This window comes from Dermochelys coriacea, chromosome 20 (assembly GCF_009764565.3).
Source record: "Dermochelys coriacea isolate rDerCor1 chromosome 20, rDerCor1.pri.v4, whole genome shotgun sequence".
Taxonomy (NCBI): domain Eukaryota; kingdom Metazoa; phylum Chordata; order Testudines; family Dermochelyidae; genus Dermochelys; species Dermochelys coriacea.
The window spans coordinates 6,731,491-6,754,528 of NC_050087.2; the positions used below are offsets into that span (position 1 = coordinate 6,731,491).

At 40.4% G+C, this 23,038-nt stretch overlaps 1 protein-coding gene across 4 annotated transcripts in view; it reads right to left on the reverse strand.

Annotated features, from left to right (window-relative positions):
* The window catches only part of LOC119846028 (cyclic AMP-dependent transcription factor ATF-7), a 105,442-nt gene that overhangs the window by 65,013 nt on the left and 17,391 nt on the right, over positions 1-23,038 (reverse strand). For all 4 annotated transcript variants that reach the window (XM_043506726.1, XM_038379142.2, XM_043506727.1 and 1 more), the window contains exon 2: positions 8,783-8,851. In XM_043506726.1, the coding sequence (XP_043362661.1) occupies positions 8,783-8,830 (48 nt within the window). In that variant the 5' untranslated portion in view covers positions 8,831-8,851. The remainder of the gene's footprint in view (positions 1-8,782; positions 8,852-23,038) is intronic.

Consider the following 23,038-nt stretch of genomic DNA (forward strand, 5'->3'; position numbering starts at 1 on the left):
ATTCCAGGATCGTGACTTTCCACATCCAAAAGTTCTGCAGCCACTGCTCATCATCCCAGACCTGCATAATGATGTGATCCTACCACTCAGTGCTCGTTTCCCGAGCCCAAAAATGATGGTCCACTGTGTTCAGCTGCTCTGTGAATGCTAAAAGTAATCTGGTGTTGTTTCTTTCCATGGCACACAGCAGGTCAAGCAACTCTGATTCCTGTTCAGATTGGGTGCTCATGATATACTACATGACCACAACAGTAGAGAGCAGTGTGGGATCTATCCTTTCAGACAGAGATGGCAAGCACACAGTAAAAACAGTGGCCATTGAAAAATGCCACAAAATGCAGTCAGAAATCCATGGAATGCTGGGATGGAAAGAACTCCACCATGGAACATTGAGCCTGCACCCATGATGCACTGAGATCCACTCTGTCTTCCCACAACTCCTAGAAGCAGAAGGTGGTGAATAGCACAGTGGGATAGCTACCCACAGTGCACTGCTCTCTCTGTTGATGCTAAAGCACTAATTGTGGACGCACTCTGCTGACAGAAGGAGTGTTGTGTGAACATGCACATGTAATTATACCACTTTTTGACTTTCAGCCTAATTTACGTCAACAAAACTCTGTAGTGCAAACAAAGCCTCAGTCTCCTCTTCACATAAGCCACGCTCCTTGATCAGTGTGTCTTTATTTTAACTCCAGTTCTGCTCCGTTCTAGAGATGCATGGTAATGACTCCACAGTTAGGGCTGGGTTACAAATGGGAGTAAATTCCTGTTTTCAATAAAAGTAGGTGGACAACTGGTGTGAAGAGTCACAGAGAGTTAGTTTTTATGTCCTTAGAATTTTCTTCGTAATTTCTGTTTGCTTTATCTTCATAAATTTTTATTGTTGATAGAGACCTCTTAAAATTGCCAATCTACACAAAACCTGGTAGAGAGGTGGACCTGGAGGAGAACCGGTATAATGAGAAGCCGTTTTTAAAAAAAAAAATCTGGATTCTGGGAAATTTTTAGTTATTAAAGGTTTCAGAGTAGCAGCCGTGTTAGTCTGCATTCGCAAAAAGAAAAGGAGTACTTGTGGCACCTTAGAGACTAACAAATTTATCTGAGCATAAGCTTTCGTGAGCTACAGCTCACTTCATTGGATGCATTCGGTGGAAAATACAGTGGGGAGATACAAGGTGTGTATATAAATCTCCCCACTGTATTTTCCACTGCATGCATCCGATGAAGTGAGCTGTAGCTCACAAAAGCTTATGCTCAGATAAATTTGTTAGTCTCTAAGGTGCCACAAGTACTCCTTTTCTTTTTAGTTAAAGTTACACAGGTTGAACCTTTCTAGTCCAGCACTCTCTGGTCTGGCAACATCCGTGGCCCGGCATGATTTTAGTTAGCTGAATGTCCACTTATCATGGGTGGGGCCAAGTTTCCCGCAGTCTGGCAAAGTTTGTTTACAGCCGCCAGTTCTGGCTCTCAGTATTCTGTGCTGTTATTTAGCTCTAATTTACCCCTAAATATGTCTAGGACACCAGTAAGCAGTGGAAGTGTTGGTAATGCTGCTAAGCATAAGCATATGTCAATATCAGTACAGCAAAAGGTAGTATTGTTGCAGAAATTGGAAAAGGGCACATCAGTATGTTGTTCTGTTTATTCACCTCAGCAAAATAAAAATAAAAAAAAACCTGCTCACTATAATACTGTATTGACCTCCCGTGGTTCAGCAAATTCTCAGGTTCAGCACTGGTCAGGTCCCAAGGGTGCCAGACAAGAGAGGTTCAGCCTGTAATTGAATGCTGCTATGTGCTGTTCACACATGCGTGATTAGTTGATTGGGGTCAGTTGCACAGAGGCCTTATTGATGAGTCCAGGCACATACAACCTTGACCATGAGGAGCACGTCTCTCATGTTTTATTCTATCCACAGTTGCTGATGGATAAGATATTCTCCTATTGTACTCTTCTATCACAGGTCTGCCCCTGCCTTCTCCTGTTAAACACTTCAAAAAACCCAAGGAAATTAATCTACAAAACACTTCATTATTCAGGCTTGTTACTCACACACACTATGCCTAACACAAACCCAGAACTGAAAAATTAAGCCATAGTAGTATTTATCCTCTCTTCCTCCACGTTGTTGTGTACAGCAGCCCTAACTGCTTCACGATGGAGTTTTTTCTGTATAGTTCGTCTTAAGATTTCCCTACACTGGGGATTTCCAGCCATTGATGTACCTGCATCAGTACAAATCCTATTGTAGACAGGCAAAGTCGTTCTTTGCATTGGTGCAGTTCAGCCCCTACTCAGAATTGGGATAAGATGTGCTGGTGCAGACAGTAGTTTACACTGTCTACAGTGATGGTTTACACCAGTGGCTGTCATGGTGGCCGGAAACAGCACATCTCCAGGACAGAGAAGGCTTTATTCTACATATTCTATGCCACTGGAAATGCTGAAGCATGGAAAGGACAGCCTGCCATTGGAAAGCCTCAGAGAGAGAAGAGAACCTTTTTTCTCTTTAATATCAGAACTCGTATAACAGGAATAATCTATATTCATTTGTATTATACAGACGATAAAACACACCTTAGCTTCAGTTCCACATTTAGCCAATCACAGAAGCCATTTGTTGCCTCGTATATTACAAAGCAATAGAGATTTAAGGGATAATGGTCATAGTGGCAGAGTATACAAAGCAATAAACTGCTTTTGAGGTTGGTTAAATGCCAAGCGATGCTATGGCTTCAATGCCATAAACATTATTTCTATTATATGACAAGATAAGAGGATACAATAAGCCACAAAGAAGAAAAATCATTTTTCTGCCCTCATGAAAGTTCTGGGCTTCTAGTTTCTTGGACTTTCCAGGGACATCACCCCAATGGCATAGGCTTAGAGGGGAATAAATTCTTAAATTAAGGGTGGGTTTAAGACCCAAACGATGGTTTGAGGAAATGGCTTGTATAAAAGTGATGTGATGAGATTCTGTAAGTGACGTGTCACTTAAAAATGAATTGTTCTGTTTTTTGGGGTGGTAACAGACCAAAGTCCTCCTCCTTGTAGAATATATTCAACATTATCACACCTCCGTTAAACAGCTCTCTAGTTTTGTTATGGATGAAGCATATTAATAATGATCTTCTTTCCATTATAACCCTTCATAAAAATCCAAAAAATGTGCAACCTTCACAGATCTCTTTATAAAGCAGGTAGAAGTAGAAGGAGGTACATTCCATTATCAAACACACACACCCCCCCAACCATTCCAACACACACCATTTTACACCATCAATGATTCAATTCCACTTTCAATCCTGAATCTTGGAAGTGCTTTTAATAGGTAGCTAAGTATTTTTACATATTTTTATAGAAGGTAAAACAGGCACAGAAATTAAGTAACTTGCCTCAAGTCACAGTAAATCAGTGGCAGAATTGCGAGCAGAATCCATGCCTTCCTCTCAGACCTTTGCCCTAGATGTCCAAGATGCTTAAACCTGCTAAAATCCTTCCTTTTATTAACGAGTCAGTGCTGTATCATTATACATTTTTAGTCAATACCTTTCCACTGTAACGACAACATTAAAGTTTATTGCTAACATTTAGTTCCAAAGGGTGTAGTTAATCACAGAGAGTGTATTTTAAATGGAGTTAGAAGACTATTTTAATAATCATTAGCTACTGCATGACACCTTCTCCAACAGGACCTTTGGATCTGTTTCACATCACACAAAACAAAAGCCTTACTCAAGGCACAGTTTTGCATCTCCTATAATCAATACAGAGACTAACATGCTTCTTTATTTTCTTCATTTCCTTCAGAGAATGTTGCAGCCAAGGGACAAATTCTTGTTTGTTCAAGAGCTCCTCTTTCTGGCAATGGGGGGGGGGGGTAAGTGGGGAAAAAAAAAACAGAAGTGTCATCGGTCCTCTTAAAAAACAACAAAAAAAAACAAAAAAAAAAAAGCAGATAAACGACCTTCAGCAGAATCTTCTTTTTAAAAGTATATGCTGCACATTTAGAACTCAGCTGGGTCACATCAGACTCACAGTTGGGAAGTAATCATGTACAGAATCCAAAAATAACAGCCATTAAAGACCTAGCAACCAAAACATGTTTACATACCCACTGCAAGCTCACAAGTTTTTATGATATGGTGAGTATAGTAAGATCTTCTAATCTATTTTAGGTATCCACTCCCTTCACCTGCCCTTACCACAGCATTTTTCGAATTTCTATACAGACGCAGTGGAGGGGAAGGGAAAAGGAACAAGAAAGGAAGTAAAGTGAGAGGCTAGTCACAACCACATAGGAAAAGAAGAGCCAACTGACAACTCATATAAGGAAGTGATGGACTTCTCCCTTTAGCAAAAAAAATTTTGTGACTGGCTTCATAACAGTTGTTCCAAGTCTTCTTTTCAGAGCTATCTGCGTTGTTCTGCTTTCTCCTGCTCATATGCTCTTTAATGCAGTGTTTCCAAATGGTGGGTCACTGAAGATCATACACGAGTTCTGAATTGCAAATAAGAACACGAAACATAGCTTGTGGCTGTCTGCCCAGGGTCATATTTGTGCACAAGCATGGATAATGAAAGTTTTAACCCGTTTGGTCAGTATAGGCTGGCACCTTTCACCACCATTATATTTATATGTTTGGTCTTTAAAATACATACATACATACATACATACATACACACACACACACACACACACACACACACTATTTTAAAGACCAAATATATAAATATAATGGTGGTGAAAGGTGCCAGCCTATTTGCTATTCCTGAATGGTGGGCAGAGCCCACCTGCACCTAAGGTCCCACCCTAGGTTGACCAGACGTCCCAATATTAGGGGCTGTGTCTTATATATGCAACTATACCACCACCCCAGAGGCGAGGGGTGAATGTTCCAATTTTTCACACTTGCTATCTTGTCACCATAACCCACCCCCTCAGTTGAGAAATTGGTCACAGGACGAAAGATCAACTGATTCCATGGGACAAAACAAAAAAACAAACCAACCAACCAACCAACCACAGGAATGGGAGCATGATTCAAAGATTTAAAATAAGGTTAAACAATAGGGCATGTGAACAGAGAACTCCAGGCAGCACCTACCGCTCTGCAAAGGAGTCAGAGGACGCTACCCAAAGGAACGACGACCAGCTATGTAAGATAGTCACATATAGGGGCCCCACAGTCACAAAGGCTCCCTATCAAGCTTCCCCCTTCTGGTCTGACAGAGACACAGTTTTGGACACTGTCCGGAGGGCGCTAATGAGGCAAACTCATGGCTTTTGGGGATAACAGACTGGGTGTGTGCATAAGAAAAGATGTGGGGGTAAAGTGCAGCTGGGGGCTCTGGAGGAGCCAGAAAGAGAGGCTGTAACCTGGCACACTGCAGGTAAGTGCACCAGGGTCTCTGACAGGTGCCTGATGTTTAGAAAGTATGAACTGCAGCAAAAAAAGCTTCATCTTCCAATGTCCCTCACCCCTGACCTGAAGGGACAGTCCTCCAGAGTGGAGAGAAGAGCCCTCCCTCACATCCATCCATCCAGTCGTTGGCCTCTGCTGCAACTAGCAATAAAGGGACGATCACTGTCATACTGTGATGGTGACTTCTATAACCTTTCTATTGGGAGCTGGACTGAGACTTATTTCATATAGGATATTGAATGTAGTTATTAGCTTCAATATTTTGAGTTGCAAGTTCTTTGGGGGCAGGAATTGTCTCTATTTCCTTGGAAAAAGACTAGTTAGTACAACACTGTAAGCAATATATCATGTTATTAATAGAATCTTGGACTCATGGTTTCAAAGTTAAAGTTAGGCATCGAAATAAAAAGTAGCCCGATTTTCAGAAGGTGCTTTCCCCCCACAGCGCCCACTGATTACATCAGGAGTTGTAGGTGCTCAGGACCTTTGAAAGGTCAGGCCACTTACCTAGCTGCCAACACAAAGATTTAGGTGTCTATCTTTAGCCAACCACATTTGGAAACAGTGGTCCAGATTCTTAGGCAACTTGGGGACAAATTCACCCATGGAATAAGTGAGTGCAATTATAATGGAAGCCACAGTTGAACTGACCCTCCATATTTGAGTATATGTTTACCTGAAGGAAACTCTTTTGATAGAAGGAATCTAGGTAGCTTGTCAAAGGTCAGGATCTGGTGCCAGAAATGGCAGCACATGCAGTCAGAATTTGACCACTGACAACAGTCTAAAAGTCTAAAGGGATGGTCCCCTAATTTCTCCTATAAAAATCAAGTTATTAAAAGCTACCAACCAAGCTTATACACACCCGGGGAAGTGGAAGCCTGCTGGCCCCATATTTCCTTGTTTGCATTGAATAAAAGGTTGTCTATGGAGAAATTAACTTCAGCTGACATTATGGCCTCCCTAAATGCATTCAAAGTTGGATATTCACCTCCACATCCAGTCCCAGACTATTGTCTACTGTTTCTCTGTGCTATTCAACAGCTGCATTTCACTGCAGAGGTGGTTGCATTTTAGCGGTGAATGCCATGCTTATGGCTTAAAAACCTTCAGCGTAAAATGCACAACCGAAAAATGATTAAAGGATCGGAAAACATGCCTTACAGCAAAAGATTCATGAACTCGATCTATTTAGCTGAACACAAAGATGATTTGATCAGAGTCTATATGTATCTACATTGGGAACAGCAAGAATAATAAAGGGCTCTTTAATCTAGCTGAGAAACAGATCAACAAGATCCAATAGCTACAAGTTGAAGTGGACAAGTTTAAAGTAGACATAAGGCGCACATTTTTAATAATGAGGGTAGTTAACCATTGGAACAATTTACCAAAGGCTGTGGTGGATTTTTTATTACTGGAAAATTTTCAATCAAGACCGGATGTTTTTCTAAAAGATATGCTCTACTTCAAACAGAATTAAATTCAGGGAAGTCCTATGGCTTGTGTTATACACATGGTCAGACTACATGACCACAGTGGTCCCTTCTAGCCTTACAGTGTATGCATCATTCTGTCGGGCACGGGCTGTCTACTACTGTGTTTGTACAGCAGCAAGCACAATGGGGCTGCATTCTTGATTGGCCCTCACGCACTGCCGTAATAAAAATAATTGGTGTAAAGTTAACATTTCAACATTAAATATCAAGAATTGACAGAATTACACACAAGGAGGAGGATTCTCCTTGAGCAATGAAAGAGAAAAGCAGCCACCCTTATATCTCATTTGGGTGGGTTTTTTTTAATTACTTAAAAAGTTTTGGGTTGCCTCCATTGCTTATGAATCTGACTTTAGAGTTAAATAACTGAAGTCTTCATGACAGTGCTCAGATACAGCACGTACAGTTTATGACGACTTGCACAATTTCAAGAACAAAAGGAGAGATAAAACAGGCTACAAAATCAAGTCCACATAAGGGCAGGATAAAAAAAATGCATCAGATTAGACTGATACTAGAAATGTTCTTAAGCAAAAAAGACTACAACACAGCAACTACATTTATTTTAAAAAAGGCAAAGTACTTTGTGTAGCGGAAAAATCGAATCCACTAACCAAGTAGCTGTATCAAAATATTATCATGTCTTAAAGCACATGCCTCAAGGGTACAGAATTATCCCTTTTAATGTTCATGAAAGGCCCAAAGAGGCATTAAAATTTAAAAAAAAAACAAAAAAACAAAACCCTAAATTATGCTGTGGGGGTTCATCCAGGGAATTAGTTATGGCTCCCAAGTGTGTCAATCAAAATAGTTTGGCAACTCATTTCCCTGACTGTGACCATTACGTAACAAAGTGGATATGAATCACTGAAGATCTGGTTAAAAGCCAAAAATCATTTAGGGGCATGCCTGTTCACCCCTTCTTAAATTTTTGCACCATAACACATAGGCTTTTAATTCATTAGCCAACAATAACCACGGTAAGGAATTTATGTAGGATTTTAACAAGTCCTCACTTGAATGGCTCAGTAGTTCATATGTTTTGTTTTTTAAAGGAAAAGTGAGAGTTGCCCAGATGGTATGGGCAATGGGCGCAATAAAAGGATCAGGAGGCATTAGTGTTTAATGAAAGGAAAGCGACACTGTCTGTTCTTAGAGGTTTGTTTTGCATTAAGTCAGACTTCAGGGAAGCACTAAGGGGGGGGGAGGGGGAGGAAAGAGAGAGAGACTTGTCATGGACATTTACCAGCCCAGACACAAAAGTTTACTCACCTGCCCTTTATCACATGAAGAAGTACTTTACTCACTCATAAAAAAACAAAACAAAAACACTCAATCCAGGGGAGTGAGCAAAAAAGAGTTTTGCACGGTTGCAACTAACACTAGCAGGTAACCTATGGAGGAAAAATTCTTTTTTTTTTTTTTTAAAAAGCTCAAAAATAGCAAGCAGCAAACCATCAACTGTCACATTCTCAGCTGCCTTACGGAATATGCTATCACAGCTAACTCATCCTGACAGAGAAGGAATATCTGTCCTTTGGCTAAATAGCCTTGAATGAACGTGTGTAACGTTATCAGAAAACATTAACTGGAGATCAGTGTGTTGTTTCTGGGCTGTATGGTTCTTATGAAAGACACCAGCAGAATAACAATATGGCACAAAGCAAGGCAGATTTCATTACTTTGTAGTGCCTGCATTTGCTCATAACTTGGATTTACACACTGCAAATCCTCCGATCTGATTACCTCCAGTGATCATGTAAAATGCTGGCTTTAAACTCTTTGCCTCAGTGATAAACACAGACACTTTGATTCACAACAACACATTCACAATAAAATATACTGTAAAAGTACCTGTCCACAGCCGGGGGCATTGCACACAAACGGCCTGTCGTCTCCCATATTTCATATAGCTGGGCAAAGCTGAGGAGAAAGGAAAGAGGGATGGAAATTGTTAAATAAGCTAAAAAAATTCAAAATATCAGGAGCAGAAGCTCTTTAAAGGAATATAATTAAGTAAGACTGCTGATATCGGGAAGAAGGGGGTTTCTGTGCCCCCTAGATTACATGTACAGAAGAAGGAATTAATCCAGTCTGAGTTAAAGTCTTAATTAATGTAACCCAGTAATTTTTGCATTTGCAAAGAGGAAATTTTGTCTAATAGTTAAAGGAGGAGCCATGACAGCCTAGTCTACTGGTCAGACTTAGGGACATGTAGTCAGCACTCCGGAGTTCCATTCCTGGTTCTTTCATGGCCTGGCCTCAGCAAGAGACTTCCTGCTCTCTCCATTTCAGGGTATGTCTATACTGCAGCTGGGAGCATGCTTCCCAGCATGGATAGGCAGATATGGTAGCTCTGCTCAAATAAGTGCACTGAAAGTAGCAGAGTAGCCAGGGGTAGCAGAGGCTGCCACTCGGGCTAGCCACCTGAGTACAAACCTACCTGGTCCCCCTGGCTATCTCAAACCGCCTCCCCGTGCTAGTGCATGTTTGTCTACCCCCACTGGGAAGAAACTTTCCCAACTGCAGTGTAAACATACCTTCAGTATTCACCCCAAACTCCCACCTGGAAATGGAGACAGTACCGACATGTCTCACAGTAGGACAGTAAGAAATAATTAACATCTGCAAAACACTCCTGTATCCTCCGATGGAAGGTACGAGAGAAAGCAAAGTATTAATCCAATTGTTTATTTTCTTCATTGATTTTTAATACAGTATACAAAGCATGCATGTGCGCACGCACACACACACACACAGTGTGTGACATTCTACAGAAAAATGTGCAATCCAGAAGCAGTTATATAAATCGAGTCTGTTCTACATACAAGTTATATTTTCAATGGGAGAGAACTATAATTTGTCATTTAATTAATTAAGGGATTATAGGAGTGGTGCCTCCATTTTACAAGGCAATAATCTGGCTCCCTAGTGGGTAAACTACATGGCTGATGGCAAGGGTAGTTTATCACAGATTATAGCCAAGGATAACAAAGCACTCTGTCCTATTATGCTGCAAGTGAAGCTATTCTTATTAATAAAAAATAAGAGTAAATAAAGTAACCCCCACCACCTCAAATTCTAGAAATAATGGTTCCATCCACCCACTGATATTTTTATAGCTGGATTTTAAAAAGCTATAATAAAGAAAATGTTATCTCTTCAGGGGGTTTACTGTGTGAACGTGTCCTGATTGTTCATGTTGCTTCCAGCCTCTCTCTGAGTTACGCTCTTGGCTGTAGAAAGCTGACATGCATCACTGGAGCCAAGAACAGAAATGGAACCAGGATGCAGCCAAAATTAGTTCATAAAAAAATATACACTTTTTGTTTAGATATTAAAATTTCTAACCATGTAAAAACACCTCAGTAGCACTGAGAGGGTGGAGAGAGTTATTTTTAGGAACTATATGGAAAGTACTCTAGTGATGCAGCAAAACAAAACTTGGGGGGTATATGGTGGGTTGGGGGAGAAGCTTGCATTTCAATGGAAGCTAAAGATAGCTTAGGGGTGTAAAGTAACAGAATATCTGAAAGGACTGATGAGATGTGGCGCTTTTCTCTCCCTAGAGTGCTTGATCAAATCTGGTCCTAGTTGGTCCTGGCTAAAAACTGTTCCCATCAATAGCTGTTTAGCAGCCTGTGTAAAATGAGTGGATTGCAATTCTGATCTTTCTAAAGGGTATCTACAAAGTCTGCTATCACAATTTGGACTATGTTTAGATTTATTAAGCAAATGAACTCTAGGCCCTATATAAACATGAAAAAACAATTGGTAAATAGTCTCCAAACAAAAATATAATGGACTGGCAACAAGGGTGCTTCATAATTTGCACATAAATAAGGCTAACCCCAAATATTAGCCCCCACACACCTCCCAGAAAACTCAGAGGAAGTAAAATGAGCCTTGCAGAGTGCACTGAAGCTTAACAAAAAGAAAAGGAGTACTTGTGGCACCTTAGAGACTAACAAGTTTATCTGAGCATAAGCTTTTGTGAGCTACAGCTCACTTCGTTGGATGCATGATTAACAAACAAGGTTAACAAACTCCAAAGATCCTAGAAGAAGCAGATTGGCTTGGGATTTTGTTTGTGGTTGGGGAAGGAGAACAGTTCCAATGCTATGGTCCCTCACAGAAAATGCCCTGCTAGCGGTCCCTCCCTCAGAAACCACAGGACTATCAGCTCAGAGGCATCTGCTGATCAGAAAACCCCCACAAGAGACGCAGCTGGAACGCAAACCGCTTAGGACTTTATAAATCAACACTAACATCTTAAATTGTACCTGTAAATTAATATAGATCCTGGAGCCCCATCACAGCATGAAGCAGGAGTTTTCTCATGGATCTGAAGATTATGGCCTAGAGAGCTCCTGACAGTGATCTAATCTCGACATAGCAAAGCATGGTAGATAACAGCAAGAGGAGTATCTAAATATGTCAAAAGCCTCAACAAGCGCAGATGGGGGAGTGGGGGGGGGGGTGGGGGGGAGAGGGAGAAGACAAACCAGTCTCGGCCACATCTGAGCTTCCAACTCAGACCCCAAATTGTTAACTTGAGAATCCAAAAGGCGAGTGAACTCCCTCAAATCAAAGTGGCCGATCTCCACCACTTTTTTGAGTTTCTAACCAAAGTGTATAAATATCACCACAATCTTCTCCAGACTGATCTTCAACCATCTAGCCCACATTCTAGACTTAATCTCATTCAGGCATTGGGTAAAATCACTCATATGCATCAAATGACCCCACAAAATAGAGATATAGATATGGTTGTTATCAACAGCATATTGAAAGCAGGCTAAGTCCATGCTTCTTTAATAACTAACATATATACGAAGCCTTCAAACAGGAGGATTGTCAAGGTTGGATGCTGCAGTAACATGCATGTCTGCCCCATGCTCATTCACTCAAAACAATTCTCTGAAATCTAGAAAGAAAGGAGCAAGCGACCAGACAAACTCCATGAGCCCCAGCTAAGGACCAGAACCATCGCCCCAGAACCTTGCAGTCAGCTGTATCAAAGGAAGCAGATGTATCTAAAAGAGCCAACATGGTCAATTTATCTTTGATTTCTTTCTTTAGATGGGTAATGCAACTGATGCTGTTTCTGTACCATAACCAGATTGGAAATCTAACTGGAGTGAAGGAAAAGTTAAGACTCCCTCCAAATCCTGCTAGAATTGCTTTGTCACCACCTTTCCCAGAAGAGGGTAAAGTTTGAAACAGGATGGTAATCTGGCAGGACTATCAGTATCAAGAGATGGTGTACTAAGACAAGACCTAACAATTGCCTACTCAAAAGGAAGCTGATACCCTGTTCTCCCAAAAGGATGCGATGGTATCCACCAAGCATAGTCCCAGTATATCCAGCTGGTTTTAACAAACAGGAAGGACATAGGTCCAACATGCAGTCCAAAGACCCCTCAGTACCTCCAGACATTAGGTCAGTAACCATTTTAGTATGGTCTATAGGACTCAACCCAAAACTGCATGTCAGGTATTCCAGATTTCTAATCCTGGGTTAGACAATGACTTCTGTGGTCTTTGACAAGTTGATTCCCATCTTCATGCCTCAATTTCTCCATTTGTAAAAGGGGATACATTCTGTAAAGCAAGGGTGGTTAACAATTAATGTTTAAAACAGCACTTTCAAGATGTAAACTGCTATGATTGCCAAATCTTCAAGCTGTCAATCTCAGTACCAAGGATTGTATGCCTATGGAGACTATGCTCCCCTCACAGAGAAGGCCAGGGGTTAGGTACACTGGGGAGGCAGTGTACGAGGGGAGATTGCATTGTCAAGACAGCCATGGGGAACGAAGTCCTCTGTCAGTCCAGTGGTGAATTTCATCAGCAATTTTAAACAGCAGGTTTTGGAGCTATTAAACCATTGAAGAAAGAATCATGTTGTGATAACAGGCGAATGGCAGACAAGGAATGGATGAAAAGTGGCAGTTATCCTTTCAAGTTTTGCAAAAATCCGCCTTAAAAAACGGTGAAGCTACTGAATGGTGAAAGGGTGAAGACGGTTATGAAGTCAAAACTTTAACACAGTTTGGGGTTTTAAATGGAGCTGCATGGTGTACTTAGCTAGGAAGAGAAGTGATTTTATTTTTTCTAATAAATTCTATTAAATTTGCAGGATAATAGGAAGGGCTGCTCTAATTTACAAAGCAAAAATCCTTACTTTTACTTTAATTAATGTAATGTCAAGCATCTGTCACTTAAACAGCTTGTTTCCTCCAGGAATACTTAAGATTTTGGGTCTCTCTTCATTTGGTATTTATGCTTCCAGTTCACATAAAAGCTATTTAAGACATTTAAAAAAATGGATCAGCAGACACTCTTGGGGCTTTGATAAAACTAATCAAAACTGAGGGGGGAAAAAAACAAAAACACAATATTTCAGGTTCTCCCCCCCCCCCGACACTTCTGACAGTGTAACAATCAGCTCTGTTTAAAAATTTGAGACTTGTGCGCTATGAGAATTGCAGTTAACTGATCTTGCAAGATATTAGGAGGATTCATTTTGTCCTTCAAAAACTATTAACTTCTCACTCACTAAGAACAATAACCGGCATGTAAATACACGTACAGAGCTTTATATCACACTTAGTCAGGATAAATTGCTTCAATAAACTCTATTCTTAAGAAACGGCAGAACAATCAGAGGATTGGATACTGGGAGAACAGCACTTTCATTTCTTTTCGCACAGCCCCAGAACCATATTTTGTTGTTTTGATTATTTTTAGCATGTTTGAAAATGCAGCGTAAAGCAAAGAATTAGATTATTGAATCATTCTTTAAAATTATGTCAGTGCACTTCTGAAGAGCATCTTCCACCTCATGGAAAGTTTTGGGAAAAAACAAAACAAACAAAAAAAAACAAACAACCATTCTACTGAGAAAAAGCTTCTGCTTCCAGAGCCTGTATATTTTCTTATTCCCACCCCTCAGACCCTTAAGTAGTATATGAAAACAAGAACTTTGTTTCTGAGTTTTTCCTGTTCTTTAAAGGTGCTTATTCCCCCCTCAGTCAATAACTTAAATATCATCATTTCCAGAGCAAGACCATTACAGTGTCACAAAAGGATTTATGAGTCTTCACAAGAGGAGTGTAGACAACAGTATAACACCTCACCCTTCTCTAGCATGGTTCATCCAAAAAATTCAAAGTTTGCAAAAATCAATGCTGAATGGTGGACATTTTTTCTGTGAAATATATGGCTCTCCATTCTTAGGGACTGTTTGTTATTTTTGATACAGAGATGAGTGAGAAAAATAATTTAAAATGGTTTCTGAACATGCCAGAAGGCCATGTCATCCATTAAATATCAGGGTTACACAGAAGAGGTGTGTTCCTGATAATGTCAACAATGAGCCAGGAACTTTCAAAACAGAAATAAGGCACAACCCTGACTCCAAGGAGCTTACAATTGGGACCTATTCCAAGCTCTGCCACTGACTTGCTCTGTGACCTTGGGCAAGTCACTTCCCCACCATGTGTCTCAGTTTCTCCAGCTGTGAAGTGGAAATGAATGCTTACTCACCTTTGTAAGCACTTTGAGAATTATGCATATGTAGTATTACCACTGCATTAACTACTTTTTTACACTATATAATAAAGTTATAGATTTGGCTACACAAGGAAGTTTAACAAAGCAAAACCTTCACTAAATCAAAATAATGATTGAGAGACTCCTTGCACATTAACACACTAGAGCAAAGATAAAAACATAACTGCATCACAGAGTGCACTCCGCTCATGTATTTGATATGTGTAATATGAAAATACTTTATTGCTTGCCATATTGAAATATATTTTGTGAATAATGAAGGGTTATTAAATGAAGACCTCCCAAACATTCATATTATATTTTCAGGAATTTCAAGGCAGACCACTGGGATTTTTGGAAGAATTATTAGATTTTTGGAGTAGTAGAGTGAGAATTAGAAAGACTCAACTATATTTAGATTTTCCAAAAATTCAGAGTCAGGAGTGTAAATGTTTTGGTACAGGTGCGCCTATGTTGTCTGTCTGCCATGCTGTGATTACTTAATGCACTATAATTCAGTCACAAGGCCAAACCAAAATGTGCTTGCAGAACTCATCTTGCCAAAAGTTTTTTAAAAATGTTAGGAACTAGAAAAAGTCAACCAAATAGAAGCATCAGATCGTGAATCACAATAGGACATATCTATAACACCACACAGACTTGCTTTGGAACTGGATCGCTTCTGAAGCATCTGACATCCCACCCCTGAAAATCTACAGTAGGACAGACAGACACAGCAAATGCAGCACAAGAACCTGCAAGATAGCCTTGGAGGGAGGAAATTCCCTCACATAAGTGACATTAACAGTCCTAAAGGCTTTGATATAGCTTGACAGGAGCTAAACAAACTCTCACGCTAAGCACTTTTGTAGTACTGTAGGTAATATCTTCAAAGCACTTTAAAGAAATGTGTTAATCCTAGCAATACCCACGTGAGGAATGTGTTCTCCCATTTTAAGGAACATGTCTAAACTAGGATGCAAAAGTATATTTGTAAAAAAAGGTCAGCTAAAACATTTTAACTAATGGTTTCAGAGTAGCAGCCGTGTTAGTCTGTATTCGCAAAAAGAAAAGGAGCACTTGTGGCACCTTAGAGACTAACAAATTTATTTGAGCATAAGCTTTCGTGAGCTACAGCTCAATTCATCGGATGCATTAATTTTAACTAATGTGTTTGAAAACTAGCGTAGACAGGGCAAGCTGCATGTTAACATGTTACCTGGCTGTGATGAATCCTAGTGTAGACAAGCCTTTATTGGGGAAGGGGGAAAAAGGTGGAGAGGTTAAGCGTTTTGCTTAATTCTAAGGATTCTGACTCCGGGTCCCGTGCTCAGGTCCCCACTTTATCTCCCAATACTCATGAACAAGGGAAGAGGTAAGTCTTTTTTTAAACACAGCTGCAGCTAGCCTTGGTTGGCTCTAGACAACTCTACTCATTGTTCACCTCTTCTATATTTCAGGGCTGGTCTACACTAATGCTGTAAGTCGATCTAAGTTACACTAGTTCAGTTACATAAATTACGTAACTGAAGTAGACATAACTTAGGTCGACTTACAGCGGTCGCTACATCACGCTACGTTGATGGGAGACACTCTTCCATCAACATAGCTTCTGCCTCTTTAGGAGGTGAAGTTCAGAAGTCAACAGCAGAGCACTCTCCCATCGACTCAGTGTGTCTTCACCAGACCCACTAAATCGACACCGCAGCAGTGCTCATTTAGCCAGTAGTGTAGACATGGCCACTGATTGCTACATCAACACAATTTTTAGGTGGGGGTTGAGTAAAGTTATATAGTTCTAAGAACATAGACTACACAGGTTTTTCAGATGTCTGCTTTGCTTCCTATGTTGCTTCGGAGGTTGTTGTGTTAATTGTTTTTGCCCCAAAGAAAAAGAAATGTCTGTATGCCTCACAATGAAGGCAGACAGAAATGGGAAAATGGTAGGTTCTATGAAGAGGGAATGGGGTTGAGTCAGGATGCAAGGGAGTCAGAGGAATAAGGATTGGGTGCTCCCTATTCAAGGCCACAGCCCGTCTCCCCACACAGGACACCCTGCACATAACCTGCCCCCGTCCCATGTACATCCCTGGCCTCCCATAACGCTATCAGTGAATTCCCCTGCCACCCTGCACATCCCTCTCACTTCCAAGTAGTTAAAAGCTGTTTCAGATAAAATCCCAGGTGCTGAGTTCCCTTAGTAGTTGGTTTGGTGGTTTTACAACCATGATTTTATCTAAAAAAATAATTCTTTACCATGTTGCTGTGAAACACTCACACAAAAATTTAGGGAACAGTGATGCTAACTATATACAAACTGTCATATGTGAAGTTAAAGAAAAAAAAAAAAAGTACTTTTGTCCTTGTCTACATTGGCCAAAAAAGATGCGTTTTTCAATTAAGTTAGCTTTAATGGATTAAACTCTCCTCCAATACCTGTGCAGACAGATTTCAGAGTAGCAGCTATGTTAGTCTGTATTCGCAAAAAGAAAAGGAGTACTTGTGGCACCTTAGAGACTAACAAATTTATTTGAGCTATAGTTGCATCCGATGAAGTGAGCTGTAGCTCACGAAAGCTTATGCTCAAATAAATCTGTTAGTCTCTAAGATGCCACAAGTACTCCTTTTCTTTTGTGCAGACAGAATTTAACACCTTTAAAACTGAGTAAGTCAATTTATGTTGTTGCTAGACTCTCCTTAAGCTAGAACACAATTAACCGAAACAATCTTGTCAAACACTGTTTACACCAGTGGTTCGTGTACTCCTGGGGGTACACAGACGTCTTCCGGGGATACATCAACTCATCTAGATATTTGCCTAGTTTTACAACAGGCTACGTAAAAAGCACTAGCGAAGTCAGTACAAACTTAAATTTCATACAATTACTTGTTTATACTGCTCTATATACATTATATACTGAAAAGTAAGTACAATATTTCCAATTGATTTATTTTATAATTATATGGTAAAAATGATACAGTAACCAGTTTTTCATTAATAGTGTGCTGTGACACTTTGATTTTGTAAGCAAACAATTTAAGTGAGGTACGCATGACAAAAGTCAAGCTTCTGAAAGGGGTACAGTAGTCTGGAAAGGTTGAGAGCCACTGGTCTACACAACTGTTTGGAATGGGGGGAGGGTTAATATCAGCTAATTTAATTGAAAAATAAGCATTTTTGCCCCTGTAGACAGGGCTTTATATGCCTCTCAGAACAAATGAAAAGGAAAAGGTAGCAGGGAGGGAGAGGTGTGATATAAAATGACATCTCCCCTTACTACACAAGTTTAGGCCAGGTCTACCTTCAATTATGTCAGTAAAACTTATGTTGCTCGGGATGTGGGGGGAAAAAAAAAATAACATACCCCTGAGTGACATAAGTTTTGCTGGCATAAGCGCTCGTGTGCAAAGCACTATGTCGGCAGGAAAGTGCATCTGGCAGACATAGCTATCGCTGCTCATTCAGGTGGTTTCATTATGTTGACAGGAGAGCTCTCTCCTGTTGGCACAGAGCGGCTTACATGAGCGATCTTACAGATGTGATTCTGTAAGCCTGTCAGTGTAGACATGGCCTTAGTTATACAGCAAACTGAAGTGCTTATCACGTTACTTACCTGTGATGAGAATCATATTTTGGAGACTGATGTGACGAGTCATTTTTGCTTATTTCAATAATCAAAAGTTCAAACAATTATTTTTAAATAAGGTTAATTCTGCAATGATTAGGCCTCAACTGGAGTAGTGTGTCCAGTTTTAAGTGCCACATTTCAGGAAAGATGTTGACAAATTGGAGGAAGTCCAGAGAAGAGCAACAAAAAGATTAAAGATCTAGAAAACAGGACCTATGAGGGAAGATTGAAAAAAAAAAATGGATTTGTTTAGTCTGGAAAAGAGGGGACACAAAAGTTTTCAAGTATATTAAAAGGCTGTTAGAAGGAGGAGGGAGAAAAGTTATTCTCCTTAAGCTCAGGAGGATAGGCCAAGAAGCAATGGGCTTAAATTGCAGTAAGGACAGTTCAGGTTGGATTAGGAAAAACTTCCTGTCAGGGTGGTTAAGCACCGGAATAAATTGCGTAGGGAGGTTGTGAAATCTCCATCATTGGAGATTTCTAAGAGCAGGTTAGACAAACACCTGTCAGGGATGGTCTAGAGATAATACTTAGTCCTGTCACGAGTGCAGGAGACTGGACTAGATGACCTCTTGAGTTCTGTTTCAGTCCTACAACTGTATGATTGATTCAGTCCTACAACTATGTCTACAAAAAGTGCTGCTAATCAGCTCATGAATTTGGACATTAGCACAACCAAGTGCTAAATTTTCCACTTTATTTCAGACCACAGACTGAAGTAGTCCCAAAATGTGTTTGCTAACTCATTAAAAAACAAAAACAAAACATTTTATCCAACTCTAGATAGACCCTTGGGGAAAAATTTAAACAGGGCTTCACAGGAAATTAGATGTATAGACCTTATTGACAACAGGAATGAAAGGCCAGTCTGCCACAAGGAAAATTCACCCCCTAAGAACATGCTGGCATCTCATGGAAACCATTTAAGAAGCTGTTCTATGTGGGAACAGTTTCTTAAATATATCATGGTGTCATAAATATAAAGGGAAGGGTAAACACCTTTAAAATCCCTCCTGGCCAGAGGAAAAACCCTTTCACCTGTAAAGGGTTAAGAAGCTAGGATAACCTCACTGGTACCTGAGCAAAATGACCAATGAGGAGACAAGATACTTTCAGAGTTGGAGGGGGGGGAGAAAGAAAGGCTCTCTCTGTCTGTGTGATGCTTTTGCCCGGAATGGAGTCTTAGAACTTAGTAAGTAATTTAGCTAGATATGCATTAGATTCTGTTTGTTTAAATGGCGGAGAAAATAAGCTGTGCTGAATGGAATGGATATTCCTGTTTTCGTGTCTTTTTGTAACTTAAGGTTTTGCCTAGAGGGATTCTCTATGTTTTGAATCTAATTATCCTCTAAGGTATTTACCATCCTGATTTTACAGAGGTGATTCTTTTACTTTTTCTTCTATTAAAATTCTTCTTTTAAGAACCTGATTGCTTTTTCATTGTTTTTAAGATCCAAGGGTTTGGGTCTGTGTTCATCTATGCAAATTGGTGAGGATTTTTATCAAGCCTTCCTCAGGAAAGAGGGTGTAGGGGAGGATTTTGGGGGGGAAAGACATTTCCAAGCATGCTCTTTCCCCTTTATATATCTGTTAGATGCTTGGTGGTGGCAGTAATAAAGTCCAAGGGAAAAAGGAAAATAAGTTGTACCTTTGGGAAGTTTTAACCTAAGCTGGTAAAAATAAGTTTAGGGGGTTTTCATGCAGGTCCCCACACCTGTACCCTAGAGTTCAGAGTGGGGAAGGAACCTTGACACATGGTTTCTGTATTTTTTTTTATTTTTATTGTAAGTGTGAAATAACTTTGAGCCTCTCCGAATATGGGATCTATAAAGTGCTTTCAATATATATCCAGGTTTTACAGATGGGAAAACCAAGGCAGGGAGTTTAAGCCATTTACCCACAGTCACAGAGCAAGTCAGTGGTTTTTGTTGGCAACATCATAGTCAGTTGCTGTGAGGGGGATTATGATCTAATTCTTGGCGGATAGTTGTACAGAAGATAACTTTCTTTTCACAGGTACAAATGCCACATACTCCCAACCCTGAAGCACTCCTCTGACTCCCCACACCTTTCATAACCAAGCTATAAACTACCTTTCTTGTTTGTAAACTCTCTACTGACTTGTTCTACACTGACCTTCTGTTCTGGACACACACCAATCTATAGGATTCTCAGCCCAAGGCTTGTGCATCTGACCCATGCCCTTCCTGGTTTGTGAAGGAGAATCATGAGCAACTGGAGCCACTCATGATCAAAATACCCAATAAGACATTCAAGGAAGGAATCTTCCCTTTCTCCTTTAAGCACACAATAGCATGACCAACAATGAAGAAACCAATCCTGGATACATTGATTCTGTCCAACAACCACCCAGTATCAAACATTCCATTCCTGAGCAAGCTCAGAGAAGCTACCCAAAGGCCAACTTCAAGCTCATTTAATTTAAGTTAAAATCCTAGACCAGAAAATCTGGATTCAGTCCAGGACCTGGAACTGGTGGCCTAACAGATGGTCTCCTGTTAACGGACAGAGGGCAGACATTCATTCTCATCCTCCTGGACCTCTCTGCAGCTCTCAACACTGTCAACCATGAGATAGGCAAGACAGCACTGAGAGGTATGGCAGGGGTCCAGGATAATACACTAAAATGGTTTGAGTTCTTCCTGGAGGGAAGCACCCAACTAGTTCCACTACTAGACCCCTCACTTGTGGAGTCCCATAAGAATTAATGCTTTCTCTGGTCTTATTCAACATCTACATGCAGCCACCAGATGAACTGGTCAGAGGACATGGACTACCTGTCATACCAAGACTAGGTAGATGACAGAACTCTACTTGTCATCACATATGACCACTCCATTACTGAGACCAGACAGCCCAGAGTTTGAACAAGATCAGCTCATGGATGAAGAGCAGCTGGTTGAAACTGAACCTAAGGAAGACAGAGGTAATGCTGGTGGGCAGATGAAAATATTTTGAAGAGTTTGCAGCCACAGTAGTGTCTCCTTTCTGCTCTCTCTTGTTGGCTAGAAGACTCCATCCCATCTTGGCAAATGATGACCTGGCTTCATTTAGTCACACCTTCCTCACTCACCTCTTGGCTGGACTACAGCTATACAATAGATCTGGGCATGAAGTCTTCAGTGCTACAAAACTCCAATGGTACAGAACGCTGAAGCACTCTCAGCAACACTGGCTATTGCAAATACATCAACCCTGTCCTCCACTGGCTTCCCAGTGAGTATCAAATCACGTTCTCAGAGTATCACCTCAAATCAACAAAATAAGGTAAATTTCTATGCTGTGTCCTTATTTTCAGAGGACTCAATGGTCTGGGGTCAGGGTAGTGAAACGATAGCTGACAGCTCCATGTAGCATTTTAAAATTTTATTTAAATTGAATTTAGTAATTTGTTAACTACCACCATGGGTTCAGCTCTTCTTGCTACAGCTTCAAGCTCAGAGAGAACATTACCTCTGGTGCTTTTCTCAAATTTGGAGATTCTAGGAACACGAAGTCCAAGTATGTGTGGGATCACTATCCATGTATAATGTCTTATCCATACTACAAATTTTATTAAAAGCAGTAAGTACAGTTACAATTACCCATGCATACATAAATCATAAAAATGCATGCAATGACTAAGGCCATGTCTATAATGTACAGTGCTATAGCTGTACAGATACAGCTGCACCGCTGTAGCATGTCTGATGAAGACGCTGTATGCCGAAGGGAGAGAACTCTCCTGTCGGCATAAAACCCCCCCCACCTCTGCGAGTGGCAGAAGCTATGTCAGCAGGAGCAGCTCTCCTGATGACACAGGAGCTGTGCACACAAGTGCTTATGTCGGTGTAACTTATGACATTCAGGGGGGGTGGTTTATTCACATCCAAGTGACATAAATTATGCTGACATAGGCTATGTCTACACTACAACCTAAATCTGTTGACACAATGATAAATGGATGATAAAAATGAACTAATTGGTTATATCTGTGATGAAGACTAGTCAACAACTTTGTTCTCTGGCACAATGGAACTTTCAACATTAAAGATAAAGCCTGAATTTGCAGGAGACAGAGCTTTCTTGGGAGCCAGCTCTAGACTGTGGAATGAATTCTCACAGGAACTAAAGACCATCACAAACCTCACCACCTTCCACTCTAAATACCAGGCACATCTTTGACCTTGCCTTCTCTAAGGAGGGTGGGTGGGTGTTTAAAACTTTCCAGAACAGAACACTCAACTGCACATACTTCTCCCGCCTGGGGAAAGGATAAGAGAACAAACATTTTAGTCACATTACTTAATGTACTACTGGAAGGCCCTCAGATACTATGGTGATGAGCACAATACAAGAATCTACAGCTCCTGCCACTTAAACAAGCTTCCTTGTATCTCTCCATCTCATCAAATCTTCACTAAGAACATCCTTCTCCCTCTCATGCCTCAGTATCAGGATAGAAATTCTCTGGTCATGATTTAATGCTGTAGAATGTTGGGCAATAATGTTTGCATGAAAAATGCTCTAAAAATATCGCTATATTGTTTCACTGTACTGCCGGTCACTACTGTTATTACAAGAATGCCTGGGGTCCACCAGTCTTAACAGCCTAGATCTGAATAAGTGCTTTTCTACACACAAAAATTGTAGGGTTTTAACTAGATCAGTGCAATCCTTCCCAAGTGTGGACACAGTTATAGACACTGGTATAATTTATTCCTGTACATTTAGAGGATATATAAGGCACTTTTACACCAGTACAAACATGTCTGTGCTGAACCAATTTAACTATCTCAGTAAAGCAACCATCACACACCCCTAACTGAAATTGTTATATCAATATAAAACTACAGACCAGGCCTTCCTGCTTGCTGGAAGCTTTATCATCAGTTTAATGCCAGAAGGGATCACCAGATTATCT